Here is a 14,131-nt window from a genome sequence, read left to right as displayed (position 1 = left end):
TACTACAGATCAACCACCGTATTCACCAGATTTGGCTCCGTGTGATTTTTTCTTGTACCCCAAACTGGAATTGCTACTCCGATAATTGTCTTAAAATTTAGACCCGTGTTCTTTGTAGGAGTTGCCACCCGTTTTTAAGAAAATAAATAAATAAATAGAAGTTATTAAATGGAACTTGCCTGAGTCAAAAATTCAAGGACAGATAGTTAAAAAAAATTAGGCAGAGTTGCCACTTGTCTGAAAAGATATAAGAAAAAAATAGTTTTCAAATGGCATTTGCTTGAATGGTAAATTAAAAAACACATAGCTCAAAAATATTTTAGACAGAGTTGCCACCTATTTAAAATAAAATAATTTATAATAGTTTTGGGGAGGATTATTTTCGACTTTGCTCGAAATTTCCAGACAAGTGTATCGAATTTGGAATAAGTCGGTGTTCTTTGTAATAGTTGCCACCCGTTTTTAGAAAAACTCACTGGCCAACGAAAATAAATAGAAGTTATTAAATGGAACTTGCCAAAAATTCAAGGACAGATAGTTAAAAAAATTAGGCAGAGTTGCCACTTGTCTATAAGAACTTCAATATAAGAAAAAAAAATAGTTTTCAAATGTTATTTACTTGAATGGTAATTTCAAAAACACATAGTGCAAAAATAGTTTTGACAGAGTTGCCACCTATTTAAAAATAATGTAAAAAAAATAATTTGTTATAGTTTTGGTGAGGATTATTTTAGACTTTGCTCGAAATTTCCAGATAATTGTATCGAATTTGGATATATACATAAGTTCGTGTTCTTTGAAGTAGTTGCCACCTGTCTTTAAGACAATTCGCCGCACAATGAAAATAAATAATAGTTAACAAATGTAACGGACTTGAGTAAAATTTTTGATTTTTAAAGAACTTTTAATTTAAAAAAAAATAGGCAGAGTTGCCACCTGTCTGAAAAAACTTACTTCAATATAAGAATCAAGAATCAGAATAGGTATCAAATGGCACTTATTTGATTAGTAAATTCAATAAACTTAGTTCAAAGTAGTTTTGACAGACGTTGCCACCTAATTAAAAATAAATTTAAATCAAATAATTCATTATAATTTTTAAGAGCAGTATTAGACTTTGCTCAAAATTTTCATATAATTGTAACGAATTTAGAAATATAATTGAGATTTCTTATTAATTATTTAAATTAATTGCTTTAATAAATTAATTACTTTGAAAAATAAATTAAGTTGAAATTATTTTGGCAGTAATTCCATTTGAAATATGCACTTAATTTACACAATTAGCCTCTGCAGCACAAGAACACTTCATACAACAACTAACATTTGCTTTATTTTCTAACGCACAAAACGAAAATGTAAATGTAACGGTAACTGTACATGTATTTGTGTATAATTGAACTATTCAACACCCACCTCTAGACATTTGTGCATTTCCCATGCAACACTGCTAGTCAAACAAATTAGAAACACAAGCGCTGTGGAGGCGTTGATTACCCCGCAGTAATTGAATAGAGTAGCACTATGCAGAAGCGTCGAAGCTGCAACTGCAATGCTAATAATTGCATTACATTCATTTGTAATTTTCTATTTTTAAATATTTCAGCGTCTATGTGTGTGTGTTTGTATGCGCATAACAGTAGTCTACCTACGAGTTTGAATACTGCTCTGCTACTACCCGGTTTCTATTTTTAAAGTTTTGCATAACTCTAATTAGTACTGAAAATATTTCAAAATTTTAAAATAAATAATTGTTGTTGTTGTAGTATTTTTAAATTTAAATTTTGAAAATTCAAAAATGCCAATTTAAATTTTGTTAAGGTTTGCTTATAAGGACACATCCTAAATTTTCATAGGTATGGATGGAGAAGGTCTACGGACTAAAAGAAACATCAGTCGCGCCATCTATCGAACTAATAACTTAGGAACATCAGTTAGAGTACCACTTAGCATATCTAAGGTTAATTTTGTCTCAGATTATATCAAGGTTTCTTCTAGAATAATTCCCAGAACTTCTAAAAATTCGAAGAGAAACATGAATGTACGACTTTCAAAATCTAAGTTCGGTGAAAAATACAGAAAGTACCTACAGGGTCCGGCACTCGAAGTGTAACCAATTAAAAAGCAATAAATTCGGTTTGGAAAATTATTTTTATTTATTTTAAAGTACAAAATGTGTGAAAATAATCATAAATTCAGAACCAATTCACTTTTGCTCGATATGACCACCTTTTGCCTTAACTATGGCCTTGAGACGGTCAAAAAACGAATCGCAAGCTGCCCGAATGTGACTTGCCGGTATTTTGGCCCACTCACGGACAATGGCTTTCTTCAGCATCTCGAGACTGGTGTATTTTTTACTTCGGACCTTGCTCTCTAAAATGACTTAGAGAGAATATTCCATTGGATTCGCATCTGGTGAATTCGAGAGCCATTGTGTGGTCGTAATTAAGTTCGGAACGTTGTTTTTCAGCCATTTTTGGTTCACTCGCGCTTTGTGAGATGGTGCTGAGTCTTGTTGGAACGTTCATGGTTTGTCTTCGGCTTCAAATCAGCCTCCAGAACACTATCGCGATAATATGTCGCATTTACTTTGACGCCAGGCTCGATGAAAATAATTAGAGAGCGCCCATCTGCGTTAACAGCGGCCCAAACCATTATTTGTGATGGATGTTGCCTCTTGGTGGCCAACCGATGACTTAGATTCTTGTATGAAAGGTCGGTCAAGTAAACCCTATCGTTTTGAGAGTTTACGAATTGCTCAATTGAAAAAAATTTTCGTCAGAAAACACAATGTTCGGAATTTGACCGCAACTGCTTCGCTTTCTCAAGTCTTACTTGTTGCTGCTTCGGTGTGAGATCATGGGCCTTTTGGAACTTGTAAGGCTTGACCTTGAGCTCATTTTTCAATATGCGTCGGATGCTGCGGTCGGATATTTTCAGTTCTTTAGCCATTTGATTGGCACTTCGTCGTGGATTTCGCTCAAGTCGCTTCTTCACTTTCCGAACCATCTCACGTGACGTTGCAGTCTTTTGATGACCACCTCCATGGCGTTTTGCGATGCTACCAGTATCATTGTAACGAGTGATGGTGCGATAAACAAAAATTTTATTTACATTATTTACATGTCGAGACAATCATGTAATACATCCCTCACTCCTTTATATTTCTTCTAGATAAAGTAATAATAGCAATATAAAACATTTATGCAAATCGAACACCTGTATGCCGGGCTAAGTAATAGAATTACAATAACTACTAGCTCATTGCTTGATTTTTCCGCTACTTTGCATACCTTTAAAGATGATGCCACAACAAATTGTCGCCGGTGGCCACATGTTTTTGTTTTTTTTTTTAATGCTGGCACTGCAGCCGCATTAAACCCAGTGCACGTAGGTACTATTTACATAACCCACCCAGTGTGTTGGCGCCAGCGTTCGCCATTGTCCTCATTCGATTGACTGGCGGATTCACCTCATAATCGTCAATGTCGCATCAACAAAACGCCGACGAAGGACATTGTGCCATATTTGTGTTGGCGTCGACGAGGCCACGTAAATGGGCGGCAGACGTGGGTCTCCGAGCAACCAGCCGCGTGATAATGTTCCAGCGCAGTGTAGGATTGTTGGTTGGGGAGTAGGTGCTTTGGATGCTTGTATGGAATCACTGCCGTTGCAAATGTGCACAGGGTCGTTGTCCAACTTACTTGATGTGATTGAGTGACTCAATGTTTGTTTTTATTTGTTTGACTGTTGTTTCTTGTGTACAGTGGGATCTCCCATATGTAGACGTCGGCACCGATGAGATTTGCCATTGTTTAGAGAGCAGTCGAGTCGGTACATAGGTACAGTCTGTTTAATGAAAGGCAAATTTTTGTGGCTTAAAGTTGTGCAATGTTTCTGAATGCAAAATCTAAATCGAAAATAGTTTTGACTACACACTGTTGTTGTCACTCTCGCGCTGAGGCTGTTCTGGTTTCGCCAGGCTAAGTACCTCGATTGTCATCTTCTTCTTTGTCATTGTCATAACTTCTACGAATGTTAGCCAACACGTTCATCATTTGTGAAAGACTTGGATTATATTAGATAAAAAATGAGAATTGCACCGCGACCTAAGGTCGCTTAATCCCAGCATATTGATAAATTCCATTATACTGCTCGGTGCTTATGAGGCGATGTAATCCCTCTTTGGAAACATGAGTTCATGGGCCTTTATCCTGCATCTGCAGACTCCTACGCAGTCAATCAGCAAGTGTTCTGAAGTTTCAGGCTCACTTTTACAGAAAATGAAACATCTATTGTTTGAGACCAGATACCCGCATCCGAAAGAGTAACGGACTTGGACTAATATCTGTCATAGGAATGTATTTTTTCACTACAACAACAAAAACTTGAAAACCGAATCGCTTAGGTGATGGTCGGGTCTATGTTTTCTTCTTCTTTATCTACCTGGCCTTTTTAACGGAGTGGTGGACTTCTCCTTCTCTGCTCCCTCCGGCGGGTACTTTGTCGAATACTTTCAGAGCCGCAGTGTTTCATCCATTTGGACGACATGACCTAGCCTGCGAGGCCGCTGTCTCTTAATTCGCTGAACTAAACAGGACCATAAATATTCTGAAGAACTTTTCTTTCGAAAAATCGTAACGCTAACTCATCACATGTTGTCTTCGTCCAAGCTTCTGCACCATATAGCAGGACGGGGATGATGAGTGGCTTGTAGAATTTAGTCTATAGTCATCGAGAAAGGAATTTTGCGTTGAATTTCGAGACTGAAGTTGTTGTTGGTATTAATGCTGGTTCCAAAATATTCGAAATTATCTACGACTTCGAAGTTATGATTGTCAACAGTGACATGGGAGCTAAGTCGGTAGTGCGATAACTGTTTGTTTGATGGCTAGAGTCGGGTCTTCGTAGCCATACCGAAACCAGATTTATAACATCAAAAAATATCTGATGCATAAGTCTCGGGTCAAAAGCATATCCTATGTACTTATATACAGCTCTTGGGTTCTGAATGCTCCACAGTTCCTATTCGTAATATTAATCCCGCCAGCTATTGCAAAAGTTGCTACTTTTTTTGTGATTATTTAAACGAACTTTTATGGGTCGCCTCGTAAATAATACAATTAAGCAAAATGCCCGGAAGGAAAGTGTGCGAGAATATTTCGTTTCATTAACTCAGCTGCAACATTTTGTGGCACACATCACACGCCAGTATAGATATTTTATGAGTAATGCGGCAGCAATTAACGGTCAATGCACGTTTTGGTTAGCCACTTGTTGTTCCATTCGCTGACTGCGACGCTTGTATACTGCTTAATGACTGTGTTTAGTACTTAACGCTTGCTGTGTCGCGTCGCGCCATGCAGCCAGCATGCTTTTATACGAGTATATTTCACGTATCGTTGTTGTTGTTGCATTACTTTTCTCCTTGTCATTCACCCGGCGCTGACATTGCGGGCTTTATTGCCAACAACGGAACTTTCTTTTGATCCACTGCCGCTGTCCGACCGACCACCGACCGAGCACTGACCGGTCGACCAATCGCCCAGCCAACCAACTGACGGACTGAGCGCCGCTGCCACCCTCGCTGTCGCTAAGTGTGCTGATGTCGGTAATGGCGAAATTTTATGTGATTTCAATCATAAAAATTATACGAGCGCATACTCAATTACGGCAAGTCTGCACTTAGCCGGGAACACAGAGACACCCATGGCTATAGCACAATACTTTGTGTAACGGTTTATCGGTGTATCCACACGCGCAGATGGCAAACATTTTTTACTGACATCGGAGTGGTGGAATCGTAATGAATTGGTGACTAAGACCAGTTCTCATTTCGGACATTTTTGTGCTGTGATAATGTAATAAACTAATAACCTTATGAGGGTATGAAATCTTCGCTGGAGTGTTGGATATTTTTGGTAATCTGATGCTTCTAGTGTAATTATGACTTTACTTTAATTTCCAAAAGCACATTTAATCATAGCACTCCTAATATGTTGTTTGTTTAACTTCTCTTCCTTACAGAAGTTGAGCTCAAGGAGCGTCTAGTTGCCGCTGTTAAAAAGGAGGTCAAACAGCTGATGGAAGAGGCTGTCACCAAGAAATACATACACGAAGAAAGCAGTTCGGTCACACAGTTATGCGCCGCCGTCGAAGCTTGTTTGAGTCAGGGTTTGCGTCGACGTGCTTTGGGTCTATTTAAGACCTCCTCCACAACAGCTTTGCTACATAAAATCGCTAAAACCTGTGAAGATGCCGAATGTATTAGCAAGAAAGTGTTGGAAATCGAAGCAGCCGACCCAAGTAAACGCTCATCATCTAGCAGTGATAGTGTAAATCGTCCGCCAATGTTGAAAAAAGGTAGCAGCACTTCGGTCACGACGATGAGTTTAAGTGGTTCCAATATCACGATGGCGTCAATGAAGTGAGTATGGTTGAAGTAATGATAATAGAACAATTTCTCTCTCTAAATATGGTATTTGGTAAAACCACTGAGGTGTCGATCAGGTTCTTCTGCTTCTTCTACAGTAGCGTTAACACCGCGATTATAGCCGCGTTTGTAACAGCGCGCCAGTCGTTCTTCCTTTTCGCTGTTTGGGAAATTCCAAGTGTAGCCAAGTCCTGGTCTTTCCAACGTAGTGGAAGTCTTCTCTTTCCTCTGCTTCTCTTTGCGGGTAATGCGTCGAAAATTCTCAGAGCGGGAGTGTTTCATCCATTCGGACGGCATAACCTAGCCAGCGTAGACTCTTAATTCGCTGAACTATGTCAATCATGTTGTCGGTCAGATTAGGTTAGGTTAAATGGCTGATCCCTCAGTATATGATTTTTGTCCTCAATCTAAGATTTCCATATCTGCTCAGCTACGGTTACTAGATGAGGACAACGTCGGCACGATATCGAGATAGACAGAGTTTAGGTTTGCGGAAGACGCCTTAGCATGCTGGAGATTAACCTATATTCTTAAGGCTTGGTCAGTTCCCTGCTCCTTAACGTTCCGCTCCTCCTCGAACAGCCGTTCCAAACTGAAGACAGATTTGCTAATTGACGGTCCGCCCTGGTTATTTATGGCTAGGTTCGATAGAACCAGGTCTACCTCCTCGGCCTAGGTCGTCTCCTTCTTTCTCCTTCACTATATTAGTATTTACAGTTACCGTACCGTTATCCGTAATTAGGATTTTAAGAGCGACCAACTCAAGCCATAGCCTATTACCCCCTCGAACTCCTTGAGAGGACTGTGGAACTCCGCATTGAGCAGTTTTGGCGCTTGCCAGTAAGGTTCTTCGGTTCGTAACGAGAGATTGACCACTTTATAACAATCTATGTAACTTTGAAGAAGCGAAGTTAGCCGAGTTTTTGTTAGATTTTGTCGAACTTGTAACTCCAGAAAGTAATCTACCCATTACCTAGATCCAATAGATAAAATCGTAGTATCCGACTCGTCAGCCGCTTCATATAGTTATCCCAAATTCGATGAAAGTCTCTCTACTTTATTTAGGTATGACAACGTCAAAAACGAGAGAGATAGAGATAGGAAAGGAAGAGTCAGAGAGAGAAAGAAAGAAAGTAGTTCGGGAAAGATTTAGGCATATAACGAGGTACAGATATACAATAAATAAATATATTCGTTTCTTACTCAGATACCTATGGATCCGCTTGGCTTTGTTCGAAAAGAAGTTAGCTAAAATAATTGAATATTTAGTGGCCAACGCTAGTACCTATTACGATCGGGACTCACTTGTAGCCGACTCAGACTATGGCTCCATATTGAGTTCGCTTTTGGTTGGACCATGTGCGTTGGAGTTCACACGTGTCAAAACTGCCGATCACTACTGGACTGATCCGCACGCTGACGAACTGGTTAGTAAATCAAATCTCAATGATTCCAAATTATTGCTAATATCTGCTCCCCAACAGGTCAAACGCCATCGCATCAGTTCAGGACGTCGTTCTTCCTCAACTTGCTCAAGAGCACCAATATTAAATTTCAAACGTAGTCTAAACACCAGCACAGACGATTGCACCACCGCCGCCGGCTTCAAATCCATAGCTTCGACTACAGTGGCCAAAGATTACGTTGAGTCGTTGCATCAAAACTCCAGAGCCACGCTGTTATATGGAAAGAATAATGTCTATGTGGTGCCGGTAAATAAATGCTTTTGATTTATAATATTAAAGAAATTCTTTACTGCTAATTTTTTCAAAACCCATAGAAAGACGTAAATGAGAAAATGCCCGGTTACTTGAGTCTACATCAACATGTGCAGACGCTCATCATTAAGTGGACGCCGAATCAACTTATGAACGGCTACAATGAGGAGGAGGAGGAGGAGAATGAGGAGCAAGATAAGGAGTCATACTGGGCCTATGCGCTCAATATAAATGTAGATGAGATTGTTTATGTGCATTGTCATCAGAATCGTGGTGAGGATAGTGGCGGCATTATTGTGTTGGTCGGGCAGGATGGTGTGCAACGTCCGCCGATACATTTTCCCGAAGGTGGACACATGCAACAGTTCCTAAGTTGCTTGGAGACAGGCTTACTGCCGCATGGTCAGCTGGATCCACCGCTATGGTCACAACGTGGCATCGGCAAAATATTTCCATGGCCGAAGAGTGTACGCAGGCGTATTTTACCCTCAGTCATGGAATCGTTTGATGAGACCCCAATTGATTATGTCTTTCGCATTGTGAGCAAAAGCAAACATGAGGAGTTTGGTAAGAATGTCTTTGGTCTAATAAATGGATTGGAAAATATTTCATGACATATTTTTTACTATTTTCAGCTGCCACTCATTCCATACTGGACTTTGTGCGCAGCACTCCACGTCGTGCGCAATTAAGCAGCTGTTCGACAACTGGATCGAGTGATTGCTCGAGCAAGAGTCTCTCTATGGATCAGCATCCACTGGAATCTCCATTGGTAAGAGATTATTTAAGTTTGCAGACGATGTTGATGAGTTTTTTGCACTGGGAATACTTTACCATAATATTTAAACTCTACATGTGGGAACCAAAAACTGACGGCCTTCACAGCCGAGTTTTGAGTGAGGTTCCACTTAAAAATTTTGTAAGAATCAGCATTCCTCGCTCATAACTGCAAGGCTTAATAAAACTTAACGAATCCTTCGAGGACCATTCTGTAAATTTGACTCCTCTCCGTCTTTTTCTGCAGGTCCAGACAAAACAAAATACGAGTATTGAGATGGTTTGCTCAACAATGAGAAGACAAATAATATCGAGAGCATTTTATGGTTGGCTGGCCTACTGCCGACACTTGTCAACTGTGCGCACTCATCTCTCAGGCTTGGTAAATGGACGCATAACACCGGAATGTAAGTTGAAAACAGTTCTCATATTTGTCTTTTAAAACAAAACCTTACCACTTCGACCAGTAAAAGCCGATGAGGATGGACTAACAAAAGAGCGCTGGGAAGCTTTGAATGTCAATGGTGTTGTTAAAAACGAAGTGGACGTCTATCGGCTTGTGTATTTTGGTGGGGTGTGCCCAGAACTGCGCAAGGAAATATGGCCGTATCTGCTTGGACACTACAGGTTAGTCTTCAAAAAGAAATTACCAACTAAACACTCTCTAAAGTATTGATATCAACAGTTTTGGTTCGACACCAGAGGAGCGACAGAAACAAGATGAGACCTGCAAACACTACTACGAGACGACAATGAGCGAGTGGTTGGCAGTGGATGCAATTGTACAGCAAAGAGAAAAGGAGAAGACAGCACGTGCTGTGGCCAAACTGAGTTCGGGCAGCAATAGTGGCAATGATAAGACTGTGCGTGCCGCCTATATAGACGAGGGCGAGTTAGAGAATGAAGTCTTTGAAGATATATCTGATATTTCGGATCCTGGTGAGTTAGAGTACGACGAAGAGCAACAACGGCAAGCACAAGTCGAGGCAGCAACAGGAAATGCACAAAATTACCTAACCGTCAAACCCATACCACGTGCTATGAAGACAAGCACTGACTCGGGAAATGTAGACGAAACAATGGAGGAAGAGGATGAGGAAGAAGAAGACATGGTAAATAAAGATAGCTACAGACCACAAGCAGATGATACGTTGCCAAAGGAGCAGGTCACTGATGCGGGCGTCAATGAACCAATTTCGAATAAGAGCAACAAAAGCGAGCAAATGCCGACTGAAGCAACTGAAGAGTGCACACAACCCGGTCTGAGCGAAAAGACCTCGCCCTCTTCGTCTTCATATGAAACGGTTGGCGCTGGTTTTGGCTATACTGAATTGAATCTGCATACATCAATATCGGCGAATCTGAATTCCACCGAAGAGCGAGATAAGAGCGTGCTGAGTCCAGAATTTTTGAGCGCGGACGACTTGCCAGCACAACTGGACGTTGCCGACGAAGTAGAGCGTGAACTGACAGCGGTAGAGACGAATGTTGCTGGTCGACCTTCGGCTGTGATTGTAACGAACGCTTCCATTGATGTGGCAAATTGGCTGCCGGATGTAAAATCGGAATGTGAACAAATGCCAACTTTATTGGAACAAGGTTCTATGGAGGCGCATACGGAAGTAGCTGCTGTGAGTAGTAGCTCTATTATGGATGCACTGCAGGAGCCGAAATCGGCTTGTGTTTCACCGGCGAGCTCGAATGGTGGTGTTTATAGTGTAAGTTGGTTGCATAATTAATTGAAGTTAATAAATTCAGGGTCTCAAAAATTTTTTAAGTCTCAGTAGAACATTTGACGCCAGAGAATGAGTTTTAGAGGAGTTTAAGATCTTTTAAAAGATTGCTATCTTAAAGCAACTAATTCTAATATAATTTTCTTTCATATTTTGTTCTCCAATTCTTCTTTTCAGAGCGAATTGCTGGAACAATTCGGATTAAACCTACATCGCATCGAAAAAGATGTGCAACGCTGCGATCGAAATTACTGGTATTTCGCCAACGAGAACTTGGACAAACTCAGGAATGTTATATCCACGTAAGCGCTTCTAGTTTAGCCTCACTTGTACTTTGATTAAATGATATCTGTCTTTTTGCGCAGTTATGTGTGGGAACATTTGGATGTCGGCTATATGCAGGGCATGTGTGACTTGGTCGCACCATTGCTCGTAATATTCGACGATGAGTCTCTATGCTATAGCTGCTTCTGCAAGCTTATGGAGCGCATGATCGAGAACTTTCCGAATGGCGGGGCCATGGACATGCACTTTGCGAATATGCGGTGAGTAAAATTGCCTCCTCCTTAACAATTGTAGCACAAAATTAAACCTTCAAACAATATTACAGTTCGCTCATACAAATTTTGGACTCGGAGATGTACGACCTAATGGATTCGAACGGTGACTACACACATTTCTATTTTTGTTATCGCTGGTTCCTGCTGGATTTCAAACGTGAGTTGGTCTATGATGACGTCTTCGCTACCTGGGAAGTCATTTGGGCGGCAAAACATGTGGCCTCCAGTCATTTCGTGCTCTTCCTCGCTTTGGCGTTACTAGAAACTTATCGTGACATAATATTGTCGAACAGCATGGATTTTACGGATGTCATCAAGTTCTTTAATGGTAAGTCGTTAGTTTGGTTTGCTGTGCTGAAGTATAATAACTTAAAACTGTTTAACAATTTCCAGAAATGGCCGAGCGACATAATGCCCAAGCGGTGCTGCAATTGGCACGCAGCTTTGTCTTGCAGTTGCAAATGATAATCGAAAATAAATAAACTATTTATTGTTGTTATTAAATCCAGGAAATCATCGCATGGAGTTGAGTAAACGAGCGCTTGCATTCCAGTTCGTAAGCGCCAACTGACAGTGGCTTCCAAAAGTAAAGTTACTAAAGCGAAATGAGAAATATTTATATTTGTGGAGGCAAATATGAATATTTACAATTATTCCAAAAGAAAAGAAATATAAATCATTTTCTATAGTTAATATTTTAGCAAAATTATTTTAAAATTAAAATTAAAATGATAAAAAAATAAATTTACTTATGTACCAAATATTTCATTTAAATTAGTACGCAATAGTATTAATGAAAAATAATATGAAGAAATTTAAAAGTATGCATAAATATAATGAAAAAATTATTAAAAAAAACACATACACACACACATGCACATCATAATAAAAAAAGAAGACAGGTAAAACTCATAGTTCCCTCAATAAATGTAACCTGATATATCTTCAAAAATATTTGAAAGTAAACCGGAAAATATTTTTTTTCATACAAACTAAAAGATAATGTAAAACAAATTTACTAATATGTAAAAATTACTAATATTTCTATTACGGTTTTCAACTACACTCAGTTGAATTGGAATTGAAGCAATTCAACTTAATCTCAGCACTTTTTGGTGCCACGAATTTCAACTATTTGCAGTCGTAGATTCATTGATGTTGCCAACCTAAAAAATGAAGACTTGACAGATAATTAGGTTAGGTTAAGCGATTGATCCTGAGGAGTTCTCAGTTGGACAGCGTAGAACGCCGATCCGTTGTGTTACTTGACACTCCAATATAATAGATCATAAGACCCTTAGAAATCAACAAAGCGCTTTGAGCCTATTAAAAAACTTATTGAGACGGTCAACGTCAGTTTCAGCTATGTCAATTTCGGCTATATCTTTTAGTTTGCCGAAGATAGTCTGCCGCTGCTTTGTACTCAGTTTTGCAAAGGTTGGACAATGGAGAAGGAATTGTCTGGATGTTTCCAGCTCACCATACTGTTTTGACAATTGCGTCCGTCTAGATTTGTAGCCTTACCGCATGAATGTCTATTGAACAATCTCCGTTATGAACCGCCACTACTAAAGCGGGTAGATTTTTTTATTATGCAAAATCGCGTATGCGGGAAATATTCTATGGATCATTCTGAACAATTTTGAGCGAGACTATAGATCTGAAACCGGTTTCAAGTCAACGATTTTTAAGGTGGAATTTTTTAGGTTTTTAAAAATTGGTTCGTCAGTCGTTTTCAGATATCCCAATGACATTAAGTACTTTGATATTCTCTTGAAAAGCCTTCGTGATCGCTTAAATCCATTTGAACTTCTTTACACCAAATAAGCCAAAATTTTAATGACATTTAAATGACTTCAAAATACTTTTTGTTGCGTATTCATAAGTAATTTTCGATTAAATTAGAAATAATTTTGAGTTGGAAGTTGAGGAACATTACCACAAATTCTACGCTTCCTTGTTGGCGGTAGTTATGAAGAATGTATATTAAGTGAGTGAGTATGTAAGATTTTAGGTTTTAGGATTTCAGGCTGCAGCAACCTACGATATTTATGTTTGTTACGAAACCTGCTTTTTAAATATTATGAACCCCAAAACGCGTCCCGTGATTCCCCAATTTTATTTCTACTGTTTCCAAAATTTGGCCTGACTCATACAGATGCCGGATTTCTCTTCACGAGTTCACTTTAACATTTCCATTATATTTTTACAATATAACTCATTAAAATAGTTTAGCTACAAATTTCCATTTTCTAATATTTTTCCCTAAATAAACGCGGCAATCTTCAATTACAACTACTTGGTACCAGTTGAAATTTTTTGATACTTTTGTCAATCCTACTGGCACAGAGTTGAAAACTGTAATACCACAAAAAGTTGATGTTTCACACCACTTTAACAGATTTCCCCTTTTTTGACGGGTTGAGTGGATAACCATAACACCGAATTTTAAAACTTCAACCACAATTCAGTTGGGTTGAAAACCGTAATATAGGCCTAAATTTATTTTTAATTTTTGTTACACTTTGCAACTATAGAATAATTTTTAATAAAGGTTCAACATTTTAGGTAAAAGGTTAAGTTGTTTTATATTATTTTGGAATTTTACTTAATCAAACATAGGAAAGTATTTAGTTAAATTTTCTCCTTTACTTTTTTAACTCTTTCAAGCCTAGAAAATTTAATAATAAGAAACTGCTTTGCTTATTTAAAAAAAAATATTAAATTTATTATATTTTACTTTATTACACTGTATAAATTTCATAGCTAAGACAAATAAAATAATTTTTTTTTTAAATCTTTAATTTACCAAAACTAATTAATTAATATAATTTAATTTAGTTAATAATTTTTATTTTATTACACTGTATAATGTGTATAGTTAAGATAAATTCCTTTTCTTAAATT

At 38.6% G+C, this 14,131-nt stretch overlaps 1 protein-coding gene across 1 annotated transcript in view; it reads left to right on the top strand.

Annotated features, from left to right (window-relative positions):
* Positions 1 to 12,054, top strand: part of LOC105225209 (small G protein signaling modulator 1) — a 40,640-nt gene extending 28,586 nt beyond the window's left edge. Inside the window, exons 2-13 of the mRNA XM_011203578.4 lie at positions 6,031 to 6,430; positions 7,644 to 7,863; positions 7,921 to 8,148; positions 8,217 to 8,721; positions 8,790 to 8,926; positions 9,179 to 9,338; positions 9,399 to 9,558; positions 9,617 to 10,649; positions 10,842 to 10,966; positions 11,030 to 11,209; positions 11,275 to 11,552; positions 11,618 to 12,054. Coding sequence (XP_011201880.2) covers positions 6,031 to 6,430; positions 7,644 to 7,863; positions 7,921 to 8,148; positions 8,217 to 8,721; positions 8,790 to 8,926; positions 9,179 to 9,338; positions 9,399 to 9,558; positions 9,617 to 10,649; positions 10,842 to 10,966; positions 11,030 to 11,209; positions 11,275 to 11,552; positions 11,618 to 11,706 — 3,515 coding nt within the window. The 3' untranslated portion in view covers positions 11,707 to 12,054. The remainder of the gene's footprint in view (positions 1 to 6,030; positions 6,431 to 7,643; positions 7,864 to 7,920; positions 8,149 to 8,216; positions 8,722 to 8,789; positions 8,927 to 9,178; positions 9,339 to 9,398; positions 9,559 to 9,616; positions 10,650 to 10,841; positions 10,967 to 11,029; positions 11,210 to 11,274; positions 11,553 to 11,617) is intronic.
* The last annotated feature ends 2,077 nt before the right edge of the window (positions 12,055 to 14,131 follow it).

This window comes from Bactrocera dorsalis, chromosome 4 (assembly GCF_023373825.1).
Source record: "Bactrocera dorsalis isolate Fly_Bdor chromosome 4, ASM2337382v1, whole genome shotgun sequence".
Lineage (NCBI taxonomy): Eukaryota > Metazoa > Arthropoda > Insecta > Diptera > Tephritidae > Bactrocera > Bactrocera dorsalis.
This window is presented reverse-complemented; position numbering and strand designations above follow the sequence as displayed.